At 37.3% G+C, this 14,855-nt stretch overlaps 2 protein-coding genes across 2 annotated transcripts; both read right to left on the reverse strand.

Annotated features, from left to right (window-relative positions):
* Positions 1-653: 653 nt before the first annotated feature.
* Positions 654-7,368, reverse strand: LOC111498885. The gene is made up of 9 exons (XM_023150239.1): positions 7,069-7,368; positions 5,762-6,020; positions 4,870-5,316; positions 2,275-4,505; positions 1,923-2,192; positions 1,761-1,841; positions 1,542-1,653; positions 1,249-1,315; positions 654-883 (listed from the first exon to the last, which is right to left on the reverse strand). Exons 1-9 carry the CDS (start codon positions 7,366-7,368, stop codon positions 787-789), a joined length of 3,864 nt encoding a protein of 1,287 aa, XP_023006007.1. The 3' UTR covers positions 654-786.
* On the reverse strand, positions 6,991-13,784 carry LOC111498998. Its single transcript, XM_023150421.1, has 2 exons — positions 13,542-13,784; positions 6,991-10,394 (listed from the first exon to the last, which is right to left on the reverse strand). Exon 2 carries the CDS (start codon positions 10,203-10,205, stop codon positions 7,407-7,409), a length of 2,799 nt encoding a protein of 932 aa, XP_023006189.1. The 5' UTR covers positions 10,206-10,394; positions 13,542-13,784; the 3' UTR covers positions 6,991-7,406.
* Positions 13,785-14,855: the final 1,071 nt, after the last annotated feature.

The following is a 14,855-nucleotide window of genomic DNA, read 5'->3' on the forward strand; positions in this document are numbered from 1 at the left end:
TTTTTTTTTTTTTTTTTTTTTTTTTTTGCTAGTTTTAAAAATAGTGATTTTTTGTGAAAATAATGTTTGTAAGTTATTTGTTAAATGTTAAATTATATTCCTAAATTTTGAAATGTTTTCATTTTATCTTTTTAATATTATTTACGGGCATAAAAATTAATTACCTAGATGATTTAACAGAAGAAATAAATTATAAAAATCTTAATCTTTTGTATAATCTTAAATAACATTTTCAATTCGTCATCTTTTATTTTAACAAAAAAAAAATTATAACATAATTTATAAATTTGGAATAAAAATGAAAACAAATCAACTAAAGTTCAAAATATTATGAATAATTTAATATTTATTAAAAGCAATTTTCGTATAATCACTTTAACATTTGCATTTGCATTTCTATTCAATTAAAATTAGTTTTAAATGATGAACATAGGAAAAATAATGCAATTCAAATCGGCCATGTAATTGGATCAAGTAATTATATATAAATTCGTTGGCATAAGTTTAACACAAAAAGTTCATGAAATAAAAGACGCAAGAATTTAAAATTTCCCAATTAATGTCACATAAGACCTTAATATATAAATATATAAATCGCATCATTACATTAAGTTACTCGATAATAAAATAAATAAAAACATAATTGCATTTTGCATAACCTTATGATAATAAGATAAATAAATAAAATTATAACATGCATTTACCCTATTAGCCTAAGCATTTACATTAAACTATGAAATCATAGAACACATCAAAACTATATAATATACACTGCAAGTAACAAAGTTATCGATGTTTGGTAACAGGATGAAACTTATTTCCACCTTTCTTGAGCCATATCGTCGAACGAGTCCTCTTGACATGATCTACAAAAAGACGATGCCTACATAATCATTCAACAATATTATAGGACACGAGTATCAAATGATATTTGATTGCTTTTGGATGTGATCTTCATTTCATCCTTTATTGAGAGTTCATTTGAAATGACTTTCTAATAACATTTTAAATTTATTTTTAAGCACTTCAAAAATTATTTCAAACAAATCCCAAACATTCTATTAGAAAGAAATTTGAGCAGTCAAGATCCATTCGAACTTTCCAAAGACTAATTTGTGTTACGAATCAATGACATAAAAAATCTCGAGCTAATTCAAACTTCAAGAATAAAATTATTTTTATACTAAAACTAAATGACAAAAAATTATGAATTTTATATGAAATTTACTAAATGATAGAAGATCCGACCTTTCAAATTCAAGCCTCTGGGTTACGATCCCATTAAGTAACAACTCAGAACTATATACCGAGACGCCTGCACACAAAATATACATTTTTTAAAAAAAAAGGAAGAAAAATAAATGGTCACATCACGAGTTTCACCCATCTTCTAGTCGTCTAACCACAATTTGTCACGTGACCAACCCTTCTTTCTTCTTTTCAATTTTAATAATTTTATTTAAAATAAAATAATAATAATAATAATAACCCACTAGACTTCATTGATGCTATAAACTATATGAGGAAAGACTTGAACCAACCTTTTTGAAGAAAAGACATGCACAAATTGTAATCTTCTTCGCACGACAAAACCAACAAATCATCTGAAATTTGATCATCCTTCAGCATAGACCTCCCGATTCTTTCAAATGCCTGATAACATCACAGCCAACGTTAGCAAAAGAATGTGTATGAACACATGCAGCGCAGATGAACGACACGTGATGCGTCGAAAAAAAGGGATCAAAATCAAAACATACTTGACCCTTTACTGCCTTGACCAATCTCGAAATGACGTCTTTCCCAGGCTTTGTATTTGGAGTAATCAACACGCGTCGACCCTGTGGAGCTTACCATTGTGAAAACTAGAGAAGGGTAATGGCGGAAAACACTACACGGTTAAACAATGATATCGAAATCACCTCGAGAAGAGGACGCTGGCGAGCACATGCCAAAGAACCTGGCATTCTAAAGCCAAATTCCTTCTCCTTTTTGGCGTCTCGTAGGAGGTAGTTTTTTTCGTCAATGAAGCAGCTTGCCTGTCCACAACTCTCAATCCATAGGTGTGTCACCACAAGCTTACCCAGAGAAATGGCTTCTAACATATTCCTCGTACGTACAAATTTATCGGCAACGAAATGTGTTGCCTCGGTCATGGACGATACCTCAGTAACCCCTAGGCGAGTCGATGTCTAAAAGATCATCAATAATGAGTTATAAGTTGAAATAACCACCAGGTAGAAGGTAAAAGAGTATGAGAACTGAAACTACTACCTTCTTTTGCTGTTTGATTATGTCCTCATCAAGGTGTTGGCTATACAAGACTCGAACCTCATTCATATCTTTTCTCTTCCTCGATTCAGTACGAAATGATCCTGATAGAAAACCGGGAGCTGTTAAATCACGAAGTTCTTTCAAAAGATTTGGTTTCGAGAGGCCCTTTTTGCATGATTGTTTGTAATATTCACTGCCCATACAAACAGGTGATGCAGCATTTATAGGCGTCCTACAGTTATCGGGCGGAGTAGCACAAACTGTGTCGGATGGTTTATGCCTTTTACTCGGAAATGTATCGACCGTAGTGTTTACAATAGAAGAAACCGAACATCCATCGTTTTCTTTCTTTAACTGCTGAACAGAATTTGGCCCGTTAGAATCTTCAATGGACAATCTACCATTGGTTAGTCTTTCCAAGTTCTCATTTAAACGAGGTGATGATCGTGTTTTCTTCATGTTACACGACCTCGTGCGCTTATTCATAGTTCGTCCAAGTAAATCTTCACACAGACTTACGGGACCAACTAACATATCACAAGATTTTTGGTCTCCTATGGAGCGTTTTGCTCGATTTTCAGAGCCTTTCGACTTCGTTTCGAGAATCTCGGATGCAGCCTCTAAAGATTTTGTTCTCTTTGCTTTAGAATCCCGATTGGCTCTATCACCACAACTTTTCTTGATTGATGAACCTACCTTTGTAACCGACCACTCACGTTCACCAGATGTAATCTTAGCCTTTTTCGATTGATTTAGCATCATCGAATTCCTTGTTCGATGTGCAACAGGTGAAACCTCAACGATTTTTCCACGTAAAAGCTGCTTCTGAACCGTGTTACATCCATTAATAGAGTCATGGCCAATTCCATCAGCGTCTCTTTTCTTACTCCACTCCGACAATTTCACAGTCTCGGTTCCACACACGTTCCTGAGAGTTCCAGAAAACTTCTGGTTTCTTTTTTTCGACTGCCTAGGGGCAACCCGAGAACTACAAGCATGTCCCTTAGCAGATCGCCTTGATTTTGAGCTCGAGTCTGCCTTTCTAAAAGGAGAACCTCTGACAGAGTCCTTTGGACTACTATTATGAACTAACTTATGGATACTCTCATCATGGAATAATGCTTCCATTGCCTCAGCTGCCATCTGTGTATCGAAACCCACATTAGAGACTTCTTGTTGATCATCGACGCCATTGTCTTCCAACTCTCCCGAACATGCTTCGCCATCATTCTGCTGATCCAACTTATTGGATAGGTTCTTTTTGCATTTGACGTTGGCGTCTCGGGCTGATTCGTTCTCGTTTCCTTTACTCAACTCTAGACGTGAATCAGAATAAAATAACCTCGATTTCATATTTTTTATACTCAAACATTCTTCCCAGTCACCATTCAAGTCTACTCGTTTTCCTTTCAAATTTCGAGGTTCGGTGAAGAACTCTTCCTTCCTTCTGCAGAAAAGATCTCCACCTCCTTCATCTTCTCGATTATCGTCCCAGTCAAAAACTCTCGATTCTCCAACTGTTCTCATACAATTAACAATGTTAGCCAGATTATATTGTCCTTTTGTGTTAGGAACAGACTTTGGTTGCACCATATCGTCCAATTTACGGGTTCCTCCTCCATGATCAAACTCCATAGAATTATCTTTAAGAAACTTTTCAACAAAATCAAGAGCATTGTCTTGAGTCAAATCCCCTGGTTCTTGAGAGTCGACATAGCTTAACCCTGCCAACTGATCACCATCACATGCAGACAAACGATGCGGGTCAACGTCACTGACACCATGGCTTGTGTCGAGATCTCCTAAATCTCCAACAGGTATATAATCATCAGCAAAAAGCTTTCTCGCTGCTGAACTGCCAGCCCTGCACTTAAGATCGGCCTGCCGCTCAACATGATTATCTTTTAAGGATGATTTTCCTACATCCTTGTCGGTCATAACCGAATGTGTGGGGTTTCTAGTCTGCATGGCAGCTAAACCAGAGGCACGCAATGAGGCCACACGAATCGAAGCTCTGCACTTAATGTTACTTGAATCTCCATCAATCTCACAGAATTGCCCAACATCACTCTGCCAATCAACGTGATAACCTTTTAAGGATGATTTTTCTATACTCTTGTCAATCATAACAGAAGAAGACCAGGGGCTTCTCGTCTTCATGGCAGAACTACGGGCTGCTAAACCAGAGGCACGCAATGAGGCTGCACGAGTTGAAGCAAGTCGTGTGAGTCCTGAAAAGGTGAACGAAAAGAAAATTGATTTTAGACTCGTATTGTTTTTTCAACTATAATCCTAGAATGAAAAAATAATCATTTGCAACAAATAAACATCCCAAGAGCACTTTTATCAGCTCAAGAAAAACTATAGATTCACTTTTCTCTTCTATCCTCCATTGTAATTACATTATTCAACGACGAGCACGAATATACTAAAAACTACGGACATAACATTCTGAAAACAGGGAACTCTGCAGTAATATACTGAAACCACACGACAAGCACGAAACGACCTAAATTAAAACTTGTTTGAACTCCACTCGTATTGAAAGCTACGAAAAATATTTGCATCTAGTACAAACGATCACAAGAATAATACCTGAATTATATTTTTGATCAGGCAACGTGTCCGGTAGTACCTCTAAATCTTTCCACGCATCATGTCCACGGAGAGAGGTCATTTGATCATAACTTTGGGCTGATTCATCGCCGGATAGATCGTCATGAACATTAATTTCAGTTGTCTTTGTTCCTTCATCATCATAGCAATCTCCAGCCTCTTCACCATCAGAATCATTCAATATTTGAGTGTCGAAGTTCATATTCTTGACGCAATCAGGAATGGGATCATCAAGTTCCTGGGTTTCACCACCGAGACTCGAGATTTGGGTTTCACGCGCAACATCAAACACTTGAGTTTCTCCAAGGGGATCCACTAATTGAGTCTCAAACTCATTACTTACAGGATTCACTACTTGAGTTTCAAAAATGTCATTATAAAAGTCAACTGTTCCTGAAGAACACGAAGCTTTATCGGGTTCCTCACCTGTGTTACCCGAACCACAAGATAAATCAAGGTGAAAAGTATAACAGTTTCCAGTCACAGACAGCATAATCACTCTACATTAGGAGAAACTAGTTGAATTTGATTTAGGTAGAAGTTTAAGGAAAAAACTTATCCCATACTTGATAATCAAAAGAGTCAATTCTAACCTATCATCAAAATGAATTTTTAACTTCAGTAAGAGGTGAATACGAGAACTCTGCTGTGGAATCCAAGAACAGCATGAACTAAGTCGATCCCCAAGAAAAATCATTCAGAATATAAAACTCCATAAATCACAAAAAAGAAAAGGAAAAAAAAAAAAAAAAAAACTCACGGAAAGCAAAAACCAGCGACTTCAGAAACTCAATGGACAGAACATCAAGACCAACCTTTCACAACATCGATCACTTTAAAAGGAAATGATACGGAAATCTAAATCGTTTACCAGAACATGTAGGCGGTGAAAGATGGCCGTCAAAGACTTCTGTATCCGTACAATCAATGCCCACGCGATCACTCCAGAAGGGAGTCCTTTTCAATTCTTCTGCCGCCGGGGGAGCGAAGCCGGAGATAGTTTGTCGGCGCCGGAGAAGCAAATCGGAAGAGGGCTTAAGAAGTAGGATTGGAATGTGAAAGATATGGCGGGAAGAAGGGAGGGACCGCGAGGGTTTTGGCGGGAAAAATAGAGTGAGAGAGTGAGGAATCTGATCTTAGCGGCGGGATTTCACCGAAAAGAATCAAGTTCCAAGATGAAAAAGGTCATTTTTCCTATTAAAAAAATAAAAAAAATAAATTTGAAAAATATACCCAAACCTCCTAGTCAGCGAACCGTTACTCTTTGCCATCGAGGACCGACAGCTGTCAAACTTTTAATTAAATTAATTTAATTTCTTTTATATTTTCAATTTTTTTCCGATTTTTAGCAACATACGTGGAAATTTATATTATTCGAAATAAATTTTTTAGTAAATGATTACTCTAGGCAACCTATTAAATTTAATAATATTTTATAAGAAAAGATGTAATATAATTTCAAAAAATTTAAATTTCAATATTATAATATAGTTTCGCAACGTGACATACATAAAAAAAATGGAAAAGAGAATCGGTGACATACATAAAAAAAAAAGAGAATCGGGCAAGGATGGGGAATATCTTCACTTCTAACTAAGGATTAATTATTCGAGCTAAATCACACTCTTGCGACAACGAAACAGTGATTGTACAACACTTATTCTAACCTAGTGAACAAGTCAACCGTGAAAAATTCAGATTTCATGGATATCGTCGATGTATGCTCGAGCCTCGAATCACGTTTGAGATAAATGTTCTAAAAAACGTGAGCGAAGAAATATGTTGAAAATAATTGGTAAGAAAATAATGTTACAAGCTAAAAGCAATTAAGTAATAACAATGACTTTGATAGCATATACCCGAGTAAGAAAAAATTTAAGTGGGATTCGAAGTTAGGTCATCTACCAAAAATTTAACGTCCTCCTAACTTATCAAGTAGTTACATAATTAGAATAGCCGAGACGCACACCAACACGTCCGAACACTAAGATGATCGAATGATATGACTTCCGATAAAAATAACTACTACCAGTAATCATTCTTCTAAGAAAGTTACTCACCAACTGTTTGGAATTCAAATCAGAAGTAAAAAGTAAATAGTGGAGGTAAAATTTGAAAATTTAAATTTGGTAAGTGAAGAAATTCATCATCTTGTCCTTGGCAAATGAGTCTACATACCAAAATAGGTGGTTGATTCACAATGATAATTGAAATTTTATGCACAAACAAAGCATTATGAGTGGAAACTATCTTTCTACCAAAGCCAGTAAGATCAAGATCCCAAGCACATACCTTTTGAAGCTTTACACCTTTAAAAGTGAAGCATAAAAAGCTTGGTTTTCCAGAGTAGATCCAAACCAGCAAAGATTTCTCATCTAAACAAGTTGAGGATTGCCAAGGTTTTCTCCAAAAAAAGGTTCGGTTTTCCGTCCAAAGGCTCGGGTTGGGGCTATTAGATACAGAGGTATACAATGGCATCGCTGCCTACAGTGTCGATATCGTCCTGCCTAATCGAGTCAAGAAAAATAATATACTGGTAAAGCGGCAGGGTCAAGTTCCAAGCAACCTCTCAAGCTACCACCCAGCTCGTCTGTCAACCGAAAAGCAGGTATCTGATGAGAGAATCGTAGAAGCTCGGCTTGAGGAATTATCATAGTGAGTGTGGAACCATCGTTTTTGGTTTGAGCCTTAAAGATCGAGTTATGGCCATCGATGCGGTTCAAGACCATAACTTCTTTTTGTGAATCGTCGTCGTCGATGACTTCTGCTATATCGTATTCACATTTTTCTAAATCTGAAGATCTGATTTCAGGAGTCCAGTTCTTGTATAATGCCCAAACTTCGCCAGTTCTAGGGAAGATGGAGAAGCCACTATTAGGAGCAGAATCAGTTCTAACCAGATGTGAAAAGGGATCGGTGGAAGTGCAGCAGTGCATGATAGTCCTCCTTTGAGTTCTAAATCTCCCACAAGGAATCAGCATGCCTTTATCGTGCCATTCGATAGTGTCATTTGGCAGTGCTGAGGACTCGAGCCACGTCAACTTCACTTCGAACCGTGGTTCACGAGTTATCTTCTTGATCAGACCATAGTACCTCGGCAAGGCATCCTCGTCACTGTACAGTGCCCAGACCTGACCAATGCCAAACTTCTCAGAAGATTTGTTGACATCGAAGTTGTGAAATTCAGGATCTGGAATCTCATAAGCCTCGCCCGACGAAGCTACAGGTACATTACCATCATCGCTCTCAGACCGGAGACCTGTCTTAATATCAGCAGCAGCGGCCATCTCGTTTAATTGTACAGGGATCACAATTTCAGGAACATTGGGGGGAAGAGCAGCTGGGTCAAGTTCCAAAGAATTTTCTGGAACATCCTCTCGTTCGTCACCGGTGAGTGGAAATGAAGGAATCCGATGCGAAAATCTGAACAACTCAGCTGCAGGGACTCTAACTGGTTTTCCTCCTTCCTTGACCATTCGACAAAAGAGACACGAAAATCCTTTTACCTTAGCTAAGAATGCAACATCGATACCAGCTTCTTCGGTAAATTCCGATAATGTCTCAACAAACTCATAATCGTATCGGCTATTGGAATCACAGTTACTGTTCTTATCCCAGTTCTTGAAAAGAGCCCAAATTTCCCCTTTCCTTGGATAAATCTTGAAACTGTCTTTACGACAGCCTTTGTCCCAAGAAACAGCATGAGAAAACATCGAACCACAATCTGTCATGGTTTCAGTTTCTCCGAAAACAAACTCACCACAGGAAATTGGCATTTCTTTATTGACACATTTTCTTCGGCCATCATCGGTTACTTCTGGCTCGAGCCAAGTGATTTGGACCTTGAATCCAGAAGGAAACACTTTCTTGATCCAAGCATAGAATCTAGGCATAGTATCAATATCATCATACATAGCCCAGATCTGCCCGAGAGCAAAACATTCTCGATTCCGCAGTTTATCAAAATCATGGAAATCGGGATCAGAACATGAAAGAAAATTACACTTGGTATCACCAGCTGACTCCATGCTTCCCTGAGAAACATCCTTATCTGCCGTTTCTTTATGACTCGCCTTCTTACTTCCCTTGTTTCTATGCGATAAATTCCGTTCAGAGCAATGATTTTCTTGCTTATTAACTTCCTTCCGATCAGCATCCAAATCAACAGATCTGTAATGGTTATTGATTTTAGATGCCCCATCTACATATACTTCTTCAACATCATCGTCAGAAACGATTGATGATTTTCTTCTCTTTGATTTTTTTAGAGTGATCACAAAGTCATCGTTGTCATCATCACTTACATTCTCATTGTAAGAAACCTTCTGCCTGCTTCGAACCGATCTACGCTGACGTTGCTCTCCCGAGCAACCAACATCCTTTCTGCTATCTTCATCAGTAACAACATTTTCCTCTTGATCGGAGCTGGTTCCCGTATCAAAACTCTCACTAGATTCAGAAGTCTGCTTCCTTTTCTTTTTACCGGTGAATTTTTCTGAAGCAGCAGCTGAGGTGCTGCGTGTCCTCCGACGCTTGTCAGACTGAGAGTTTCCCGGGCGTCCCGTATCAGCCTTGTGATTGAAGGAATTCTGCTGCTGGAAAAATGATGCCTGGTTCAAGTTCGACATGGGTTGAGGGTGAGCCCCTTGTAGTTCCATATCATATGCAACAAAGGGCTTCTTGCAATTCTGACAGCATAGTGATCTATTAACCACTTCTTTATAGTACTGGTACCTCACTGAACAAAATGGACAGACAGTCCAAAAAGTCGCACGATTATGACTGAACCCCGAGTGTCCTTGCTGTTGAGGCGGCTGATGCTGAGGAATGAAGCTCGTAAAGTTGCTTCTGAAATTAGCTTGAACCCCGACATTAAAGGATGAAGCAGCTCTATGTGGAGGTTGATACGGTATAGCTGGTCTGCGTCTCATATCATGCAATCGACGTTTCTCTTGGTCCAACAGCACTCGTTGAGCTTCACCAACCAACTTGAAAGCAGCTTCCGCACCAATAAATTTGTTTTTATCAGGATGAAGTAGAAGAGCATACTTCCGGTATTGCTTCCTAATCGTCGCCTCATTTGCTGTTTGCTCGATCTGAAGGATGGCATACCAATCCATCTCATTCCCTAAAAGCTTCTTCTCTGCCGCACAATGCACATCACAAACCATGAGCATTTGCGAAATATTCTCTGCGTCCGGATTTAGCTGTTGAGCCTTGAGAACAAGCTTACGAGCCCCCGTGAAATCTTTGCTTTCCATCTTCTTCTCAGCAATCTCCCTTGCTTTAATGGCTTCATCTTTGTTGCAATCCATAACTCATACAATGATCAGCCCAGCCTCATTCAATTGACTCAAATATGGAAATGCAGTGTAAATTAACTTTTACATGATAGCAAGATGCTCGCATTATTCTCCGCACTAAGTTACCCGGCAACTTTGGAAAAACCACTTGGTACTTCCAAACCATGCCCCACGCACACAGACCTCAAATCAATTTTGTTGCTACAGTTGGAAACGAGATGAACCAGTTAACAAATTTTAAGCACATGGAAAATCAATTTATTAAAGAACAATGCCTGGTAAGTGGAAAGATGTTCGATTCTTTATCTAATTTAAAAAATTATAGGATCAAAACAGTAGTCTTACAAACAATGATGATGATGATGAAAAATAATTTCATAGATGATACGAAGTTCGAAAAGAGGGGAGGAAAGTGAAGTGCTGAACCAAATCAGAATACAAAAGGCTTTTCCATAAGAAAAGAAGTGCATTTAATCAATAGCCATTGAAAGGAGACAGAATTTACATGAAGACACAACTACAAAAGAAAAAGAATCTAAGAAACAATCAAGGACGTCTCCTTGTTAAAGATTCCATTGTACGTTTCGAGGACAAGCTCTTCCAAATCTATGTAGGACCGCTCAAATAAATCAAGATGCAAACTATTGCTCCAGCCACAAATCAGACCAATGAGGCCAACACTAAATGGAGTAGCTTGGGGACGTGCGTTGTGCATAGGCTGATGGCGGATTTCAACAATCAAGTTCAATGACAGCCCCCCTATTTCATCACTCTCTCCAACATTCTCTTTCACCTTGCCATTATCCTTAAGCTAGTTTTCAACCCATTCAGGAAGCTTCATCCCAACACTTCATTTGAGAGTTCTTGTAGGGGAGGCACCACCATTTCAAATAGTGATACCCCTTACACTATTGTCCTATCTCAATGAAAATAGCCTTTCATTAAAGGTCCCTTATAATGCGATTGAAATTGGCTTATCGGAGCAATTTTTAATAAAAAGCCAAGCATTCATTAAGAAAAAAGAAAATGTTACACAAGAACAAACAAAAAAAGAGCCCAAAAACTGCATAAAAGAGATTCCAATCCAAGAGAATAACGTAACTAATGATTACAAAAAACATTAGAAACCAAAGCCCACAAGAAAACCTAATGATATACCAAATCTCCTCCAGAACCTCTCTACCCTTCCAAAATTCTATTATTTCAATCCAAATGTCCCGTAAAATGGCAAATAAGAAAACAAACTTGCCAAAGAATTTTGCCCTTATCCTAGAGGGTGGATGTGGCAGAGCCTCCTCAACATAGCCCTACCATTTTGTTAAAGCCATAGAAACTCTAAAAGACTTCAAAATGAGACTAAATAGATTGAGCAAACTAACTCCAAATAATGTGGTCAAGATCTTCTGATATTCCTCCACAAATGATGCACCGCTACAACCCTAAAGAGAAGGAAAAGTGCATATACATGCAATCTAAGGTTGATATGGGTGATATGGGTGTCTCGACTTAGCTCTCCAAATCTCTCTCTTCATTGTGACTCTCCAATGTTCGCATTCGATATCTTTGTTGTCTCCTCATTGCTGCCTCTCTTTGTCGTATCTTCGATGTCCTTTTGATACCCCATCCCAATTCATTTAGTGTCTTTGTTTCATGTTGAGTTTTCCATAATTGTAGCAAGTGGGCACCTACCCAAACATTTAAGTGTTGGGTTGGGTTGGGTGTTAGAATTGAACAACCTGAAACGGAAATATACTAAACTTTCTATCCCATTGGTGTGCCTAGGGAGGTAGTTTGACGCCAATTGAGTTTGATCGGGAACTTTTTTTTCTTCAAAACTTAGCTAAAATTGTTTCTTTCAATGTTGGTATGAAATTACAAAAGAAATAGGAAAACCCTCACCACTCCATTCCAAAGGAAACACAAAAAGACTATCCATTTGGATAAAAGATAAGAGAAACTGCGGTAACGAAAAAGAAAAGAAGGATTTAAACTTTAGACCTTTTAAGTTGTGCTCGATTGGTGATGTGAAGAGATGAATAGTACTTACTAGAGCTGTGCAAGGATGGATACAAGTCTTTCAAACTTCAAGAGTTCTGATCCTCTCCCAAGCTACCCAACTATTTATTGTCTCGCTCCTTGCACTCTCCCATTATCCCATCCTAACCAAATTACCAAATATCATATGCCCAACTCTTAGAAAATTAAAATCCTAAGAGTTTCCTGATTAACATATGCAGAAGATCTGGCCTTGCTCTCTGGTGATCTTCGCCCATTCCGTGGCACCCGGGCGCTTTAACCATTTAGTCATGGATGCTTAGCGGGGATCCTCGTACTAACAGAAAGACATAAAGAAATGAAGTTCAATATCTTTTTCTCAAGGGTGAGGTTTGGAACCCAGTCACTTTACACCTAGTGGGAGTCAGTGAATAGCGATCGATTGATTAAATGCACTCAAAAAACCATTTGACACTTAAGAGAGTGGTTAGTTGTAATGCCTCAATCTATAGATAGAAAGCCCTATGATGGGGAACTACCACGTTAGGTTTGGAGAGAGATGGGACCGGTTATATTCTCATAAGGGGAGCCGATTCTTGCTTTTTAGAACCCCCCTTTGGTTTCCCTTTTGACTGTTGGATCTTTCAATGCACCGTTATATCCTTTCTCGTCCTGGCCAGCGTGAAAGAAAGGGCAGGCAATCTAGTGTTGTTAGGAAACTATCTCATAAAATTAGTTGAGATACGCACACAAAAACAGCTAAATTTAAATATGCTAGTTTGATAGCCATCGAGCGATTTGAAAAATAAAATGCATATTTATAAATAAATAAAAAATAATAAATGCAGATTGCTGGGTAAATATACACATTCACTTCCACAATCCGTCCTACAAAATCCAACCATCACTCCATTAGAGTTCAAAGGGAATGCATGGAACCACCTCACATCTCTACGCCTTGATATGGTGACCAATGCAATAAACAATTTTACGCCTTCATCGCAAAACCTGTCAACAGGTCCAAACTCCATACGACTACGATTCTCACATTTGACGAGTTCACAAGGAAAATTAGTAGAGAGCTGACGAAACTCTCAGCAAAATCAACGTAGTAAAACCCTAACTCAGCTTAAATTAAGCAAAACTCACATTTAAGAAACAAATGAACTTCAAAAACGCCATTGAATCCATGTCAGTCAAAGGTAAAATTCCAAACAGAACATAACCTCAAAATCAGCAGAAATTTAGAGAAGACGATTAGATGAAGCGATTCAAACAAAACCTCCCAAACATGTTCATAAATAGAAATTTCGAGGAAGAAGAAAAACGAAATGAAATAAAATAGGTGCTTACTGGTGCTTTTTTGTCAGTTGAATAGCAACAAAAACACAGAGCTGAAGGAGCAGAAAACTTTGAGGGCAACGCGGAGTTTGGGCATCGGAAGATGAACAAAGGGATTTTGCAGTGAATGAATGAATTTCTCTGGTGATTTTTGGAAGTGCTCAATGTTATAACGTTTACAGTGAGGGCTCTTCGCCTGAGAGATTCGATGCAATTTCTACGGTATCGATTGCTTCCATTCGCGATTCTTCTCCTTCTACGCTCGCTGATTAAATGAAAATAAATGATTGTTTTTCAAGCTGAAATTACTAAAACGTCCCTTATAAGTATGTTAAATTACCTATTTGGCTATAATGGTAGAAAATACTACAATAACACCCTTAAAACTTTCAAAATTTTCAATTACGCCCTTAAAACTTCCAAAATTTTCAATTACACCCTTATACTTCTAACAATATCTGAAAAGTACCTTAAATTTTCAACAAAATTAAAAAAAAGTACCATTCAATTTATCTTTTATTAATACATTCTTTAAAATTTTCAAAAAATAATTTTTTTTTTTTTTTAAATACAGGTAAATTTCATTACCTCTTTCAGCTTGAGTATTAGTGATGGTCCAATAGACAATTTGTTTACAATCCAACAATAAATCAAATTTCTTTCGAGCCGTAAGAGGATGGAGTCTCGTTATTCAAGTATTGAATTACTTACTTTAAGGAACTACTCGTCTACTTATATTTTATAGTGAATTTATGATCACGAGATTGCAATCTCACCTCCCTATTTGGTCGAGTAAAAAAAAATCGTAAGCATGTTGAGCTAGCTATAAAAGTCATTATCACTCATGCAAATCAAAGTACAAGCTCCCGTGAGCACGAGTTCATAACTCGATAATAACTAAGACGGAATTATATATGATCATCATATGAAATACCAAGTGTATCAATTAACAGAATTATAGATAAATATTAAATATTTTTTAGTCGAACATTATATAAACTCGTGGTATAGAATACTTTCACTCACATGTTTCTTCAGGAACAATTTTAATTGAATTATTTATAATAATTACATAAGTTGTATAAACAATATTATCAAAATAAAACAAATAAACTTTATCCATTTACTACATATCATTTAGATTAATGTTGGAACACAATCTGCCGTCATATTAATCTTATATTATTTAAATTACACTAACTTCGGTTTATTCATACAATAAATAATATTAATTTGTAAATCAAATAATAAAAAAATTTCTCAGGAATTTTTCGGGATAATCTGTATGCATATTAATCATATATTATTTAAATTACACTAATAACT

This window comes from Cucurbita maxima, unplaced genomic scaffold (genome assembly GCF_002738345.1).
Source record: "Cucurbita maxima cultivar Rimu unplaced genomic scaffold, Cmax_1.0 Cma_Scf00026, whole genome shotgun sequence".
Taxonomy (NCBI): domain Eukaryota; kingdom Viridiplantae; phylum Streptophyta; class Magnoliopsida; order Cucurbitales; family Cucurbitaceae; genus Cucurbita; species Cucurbita maxima.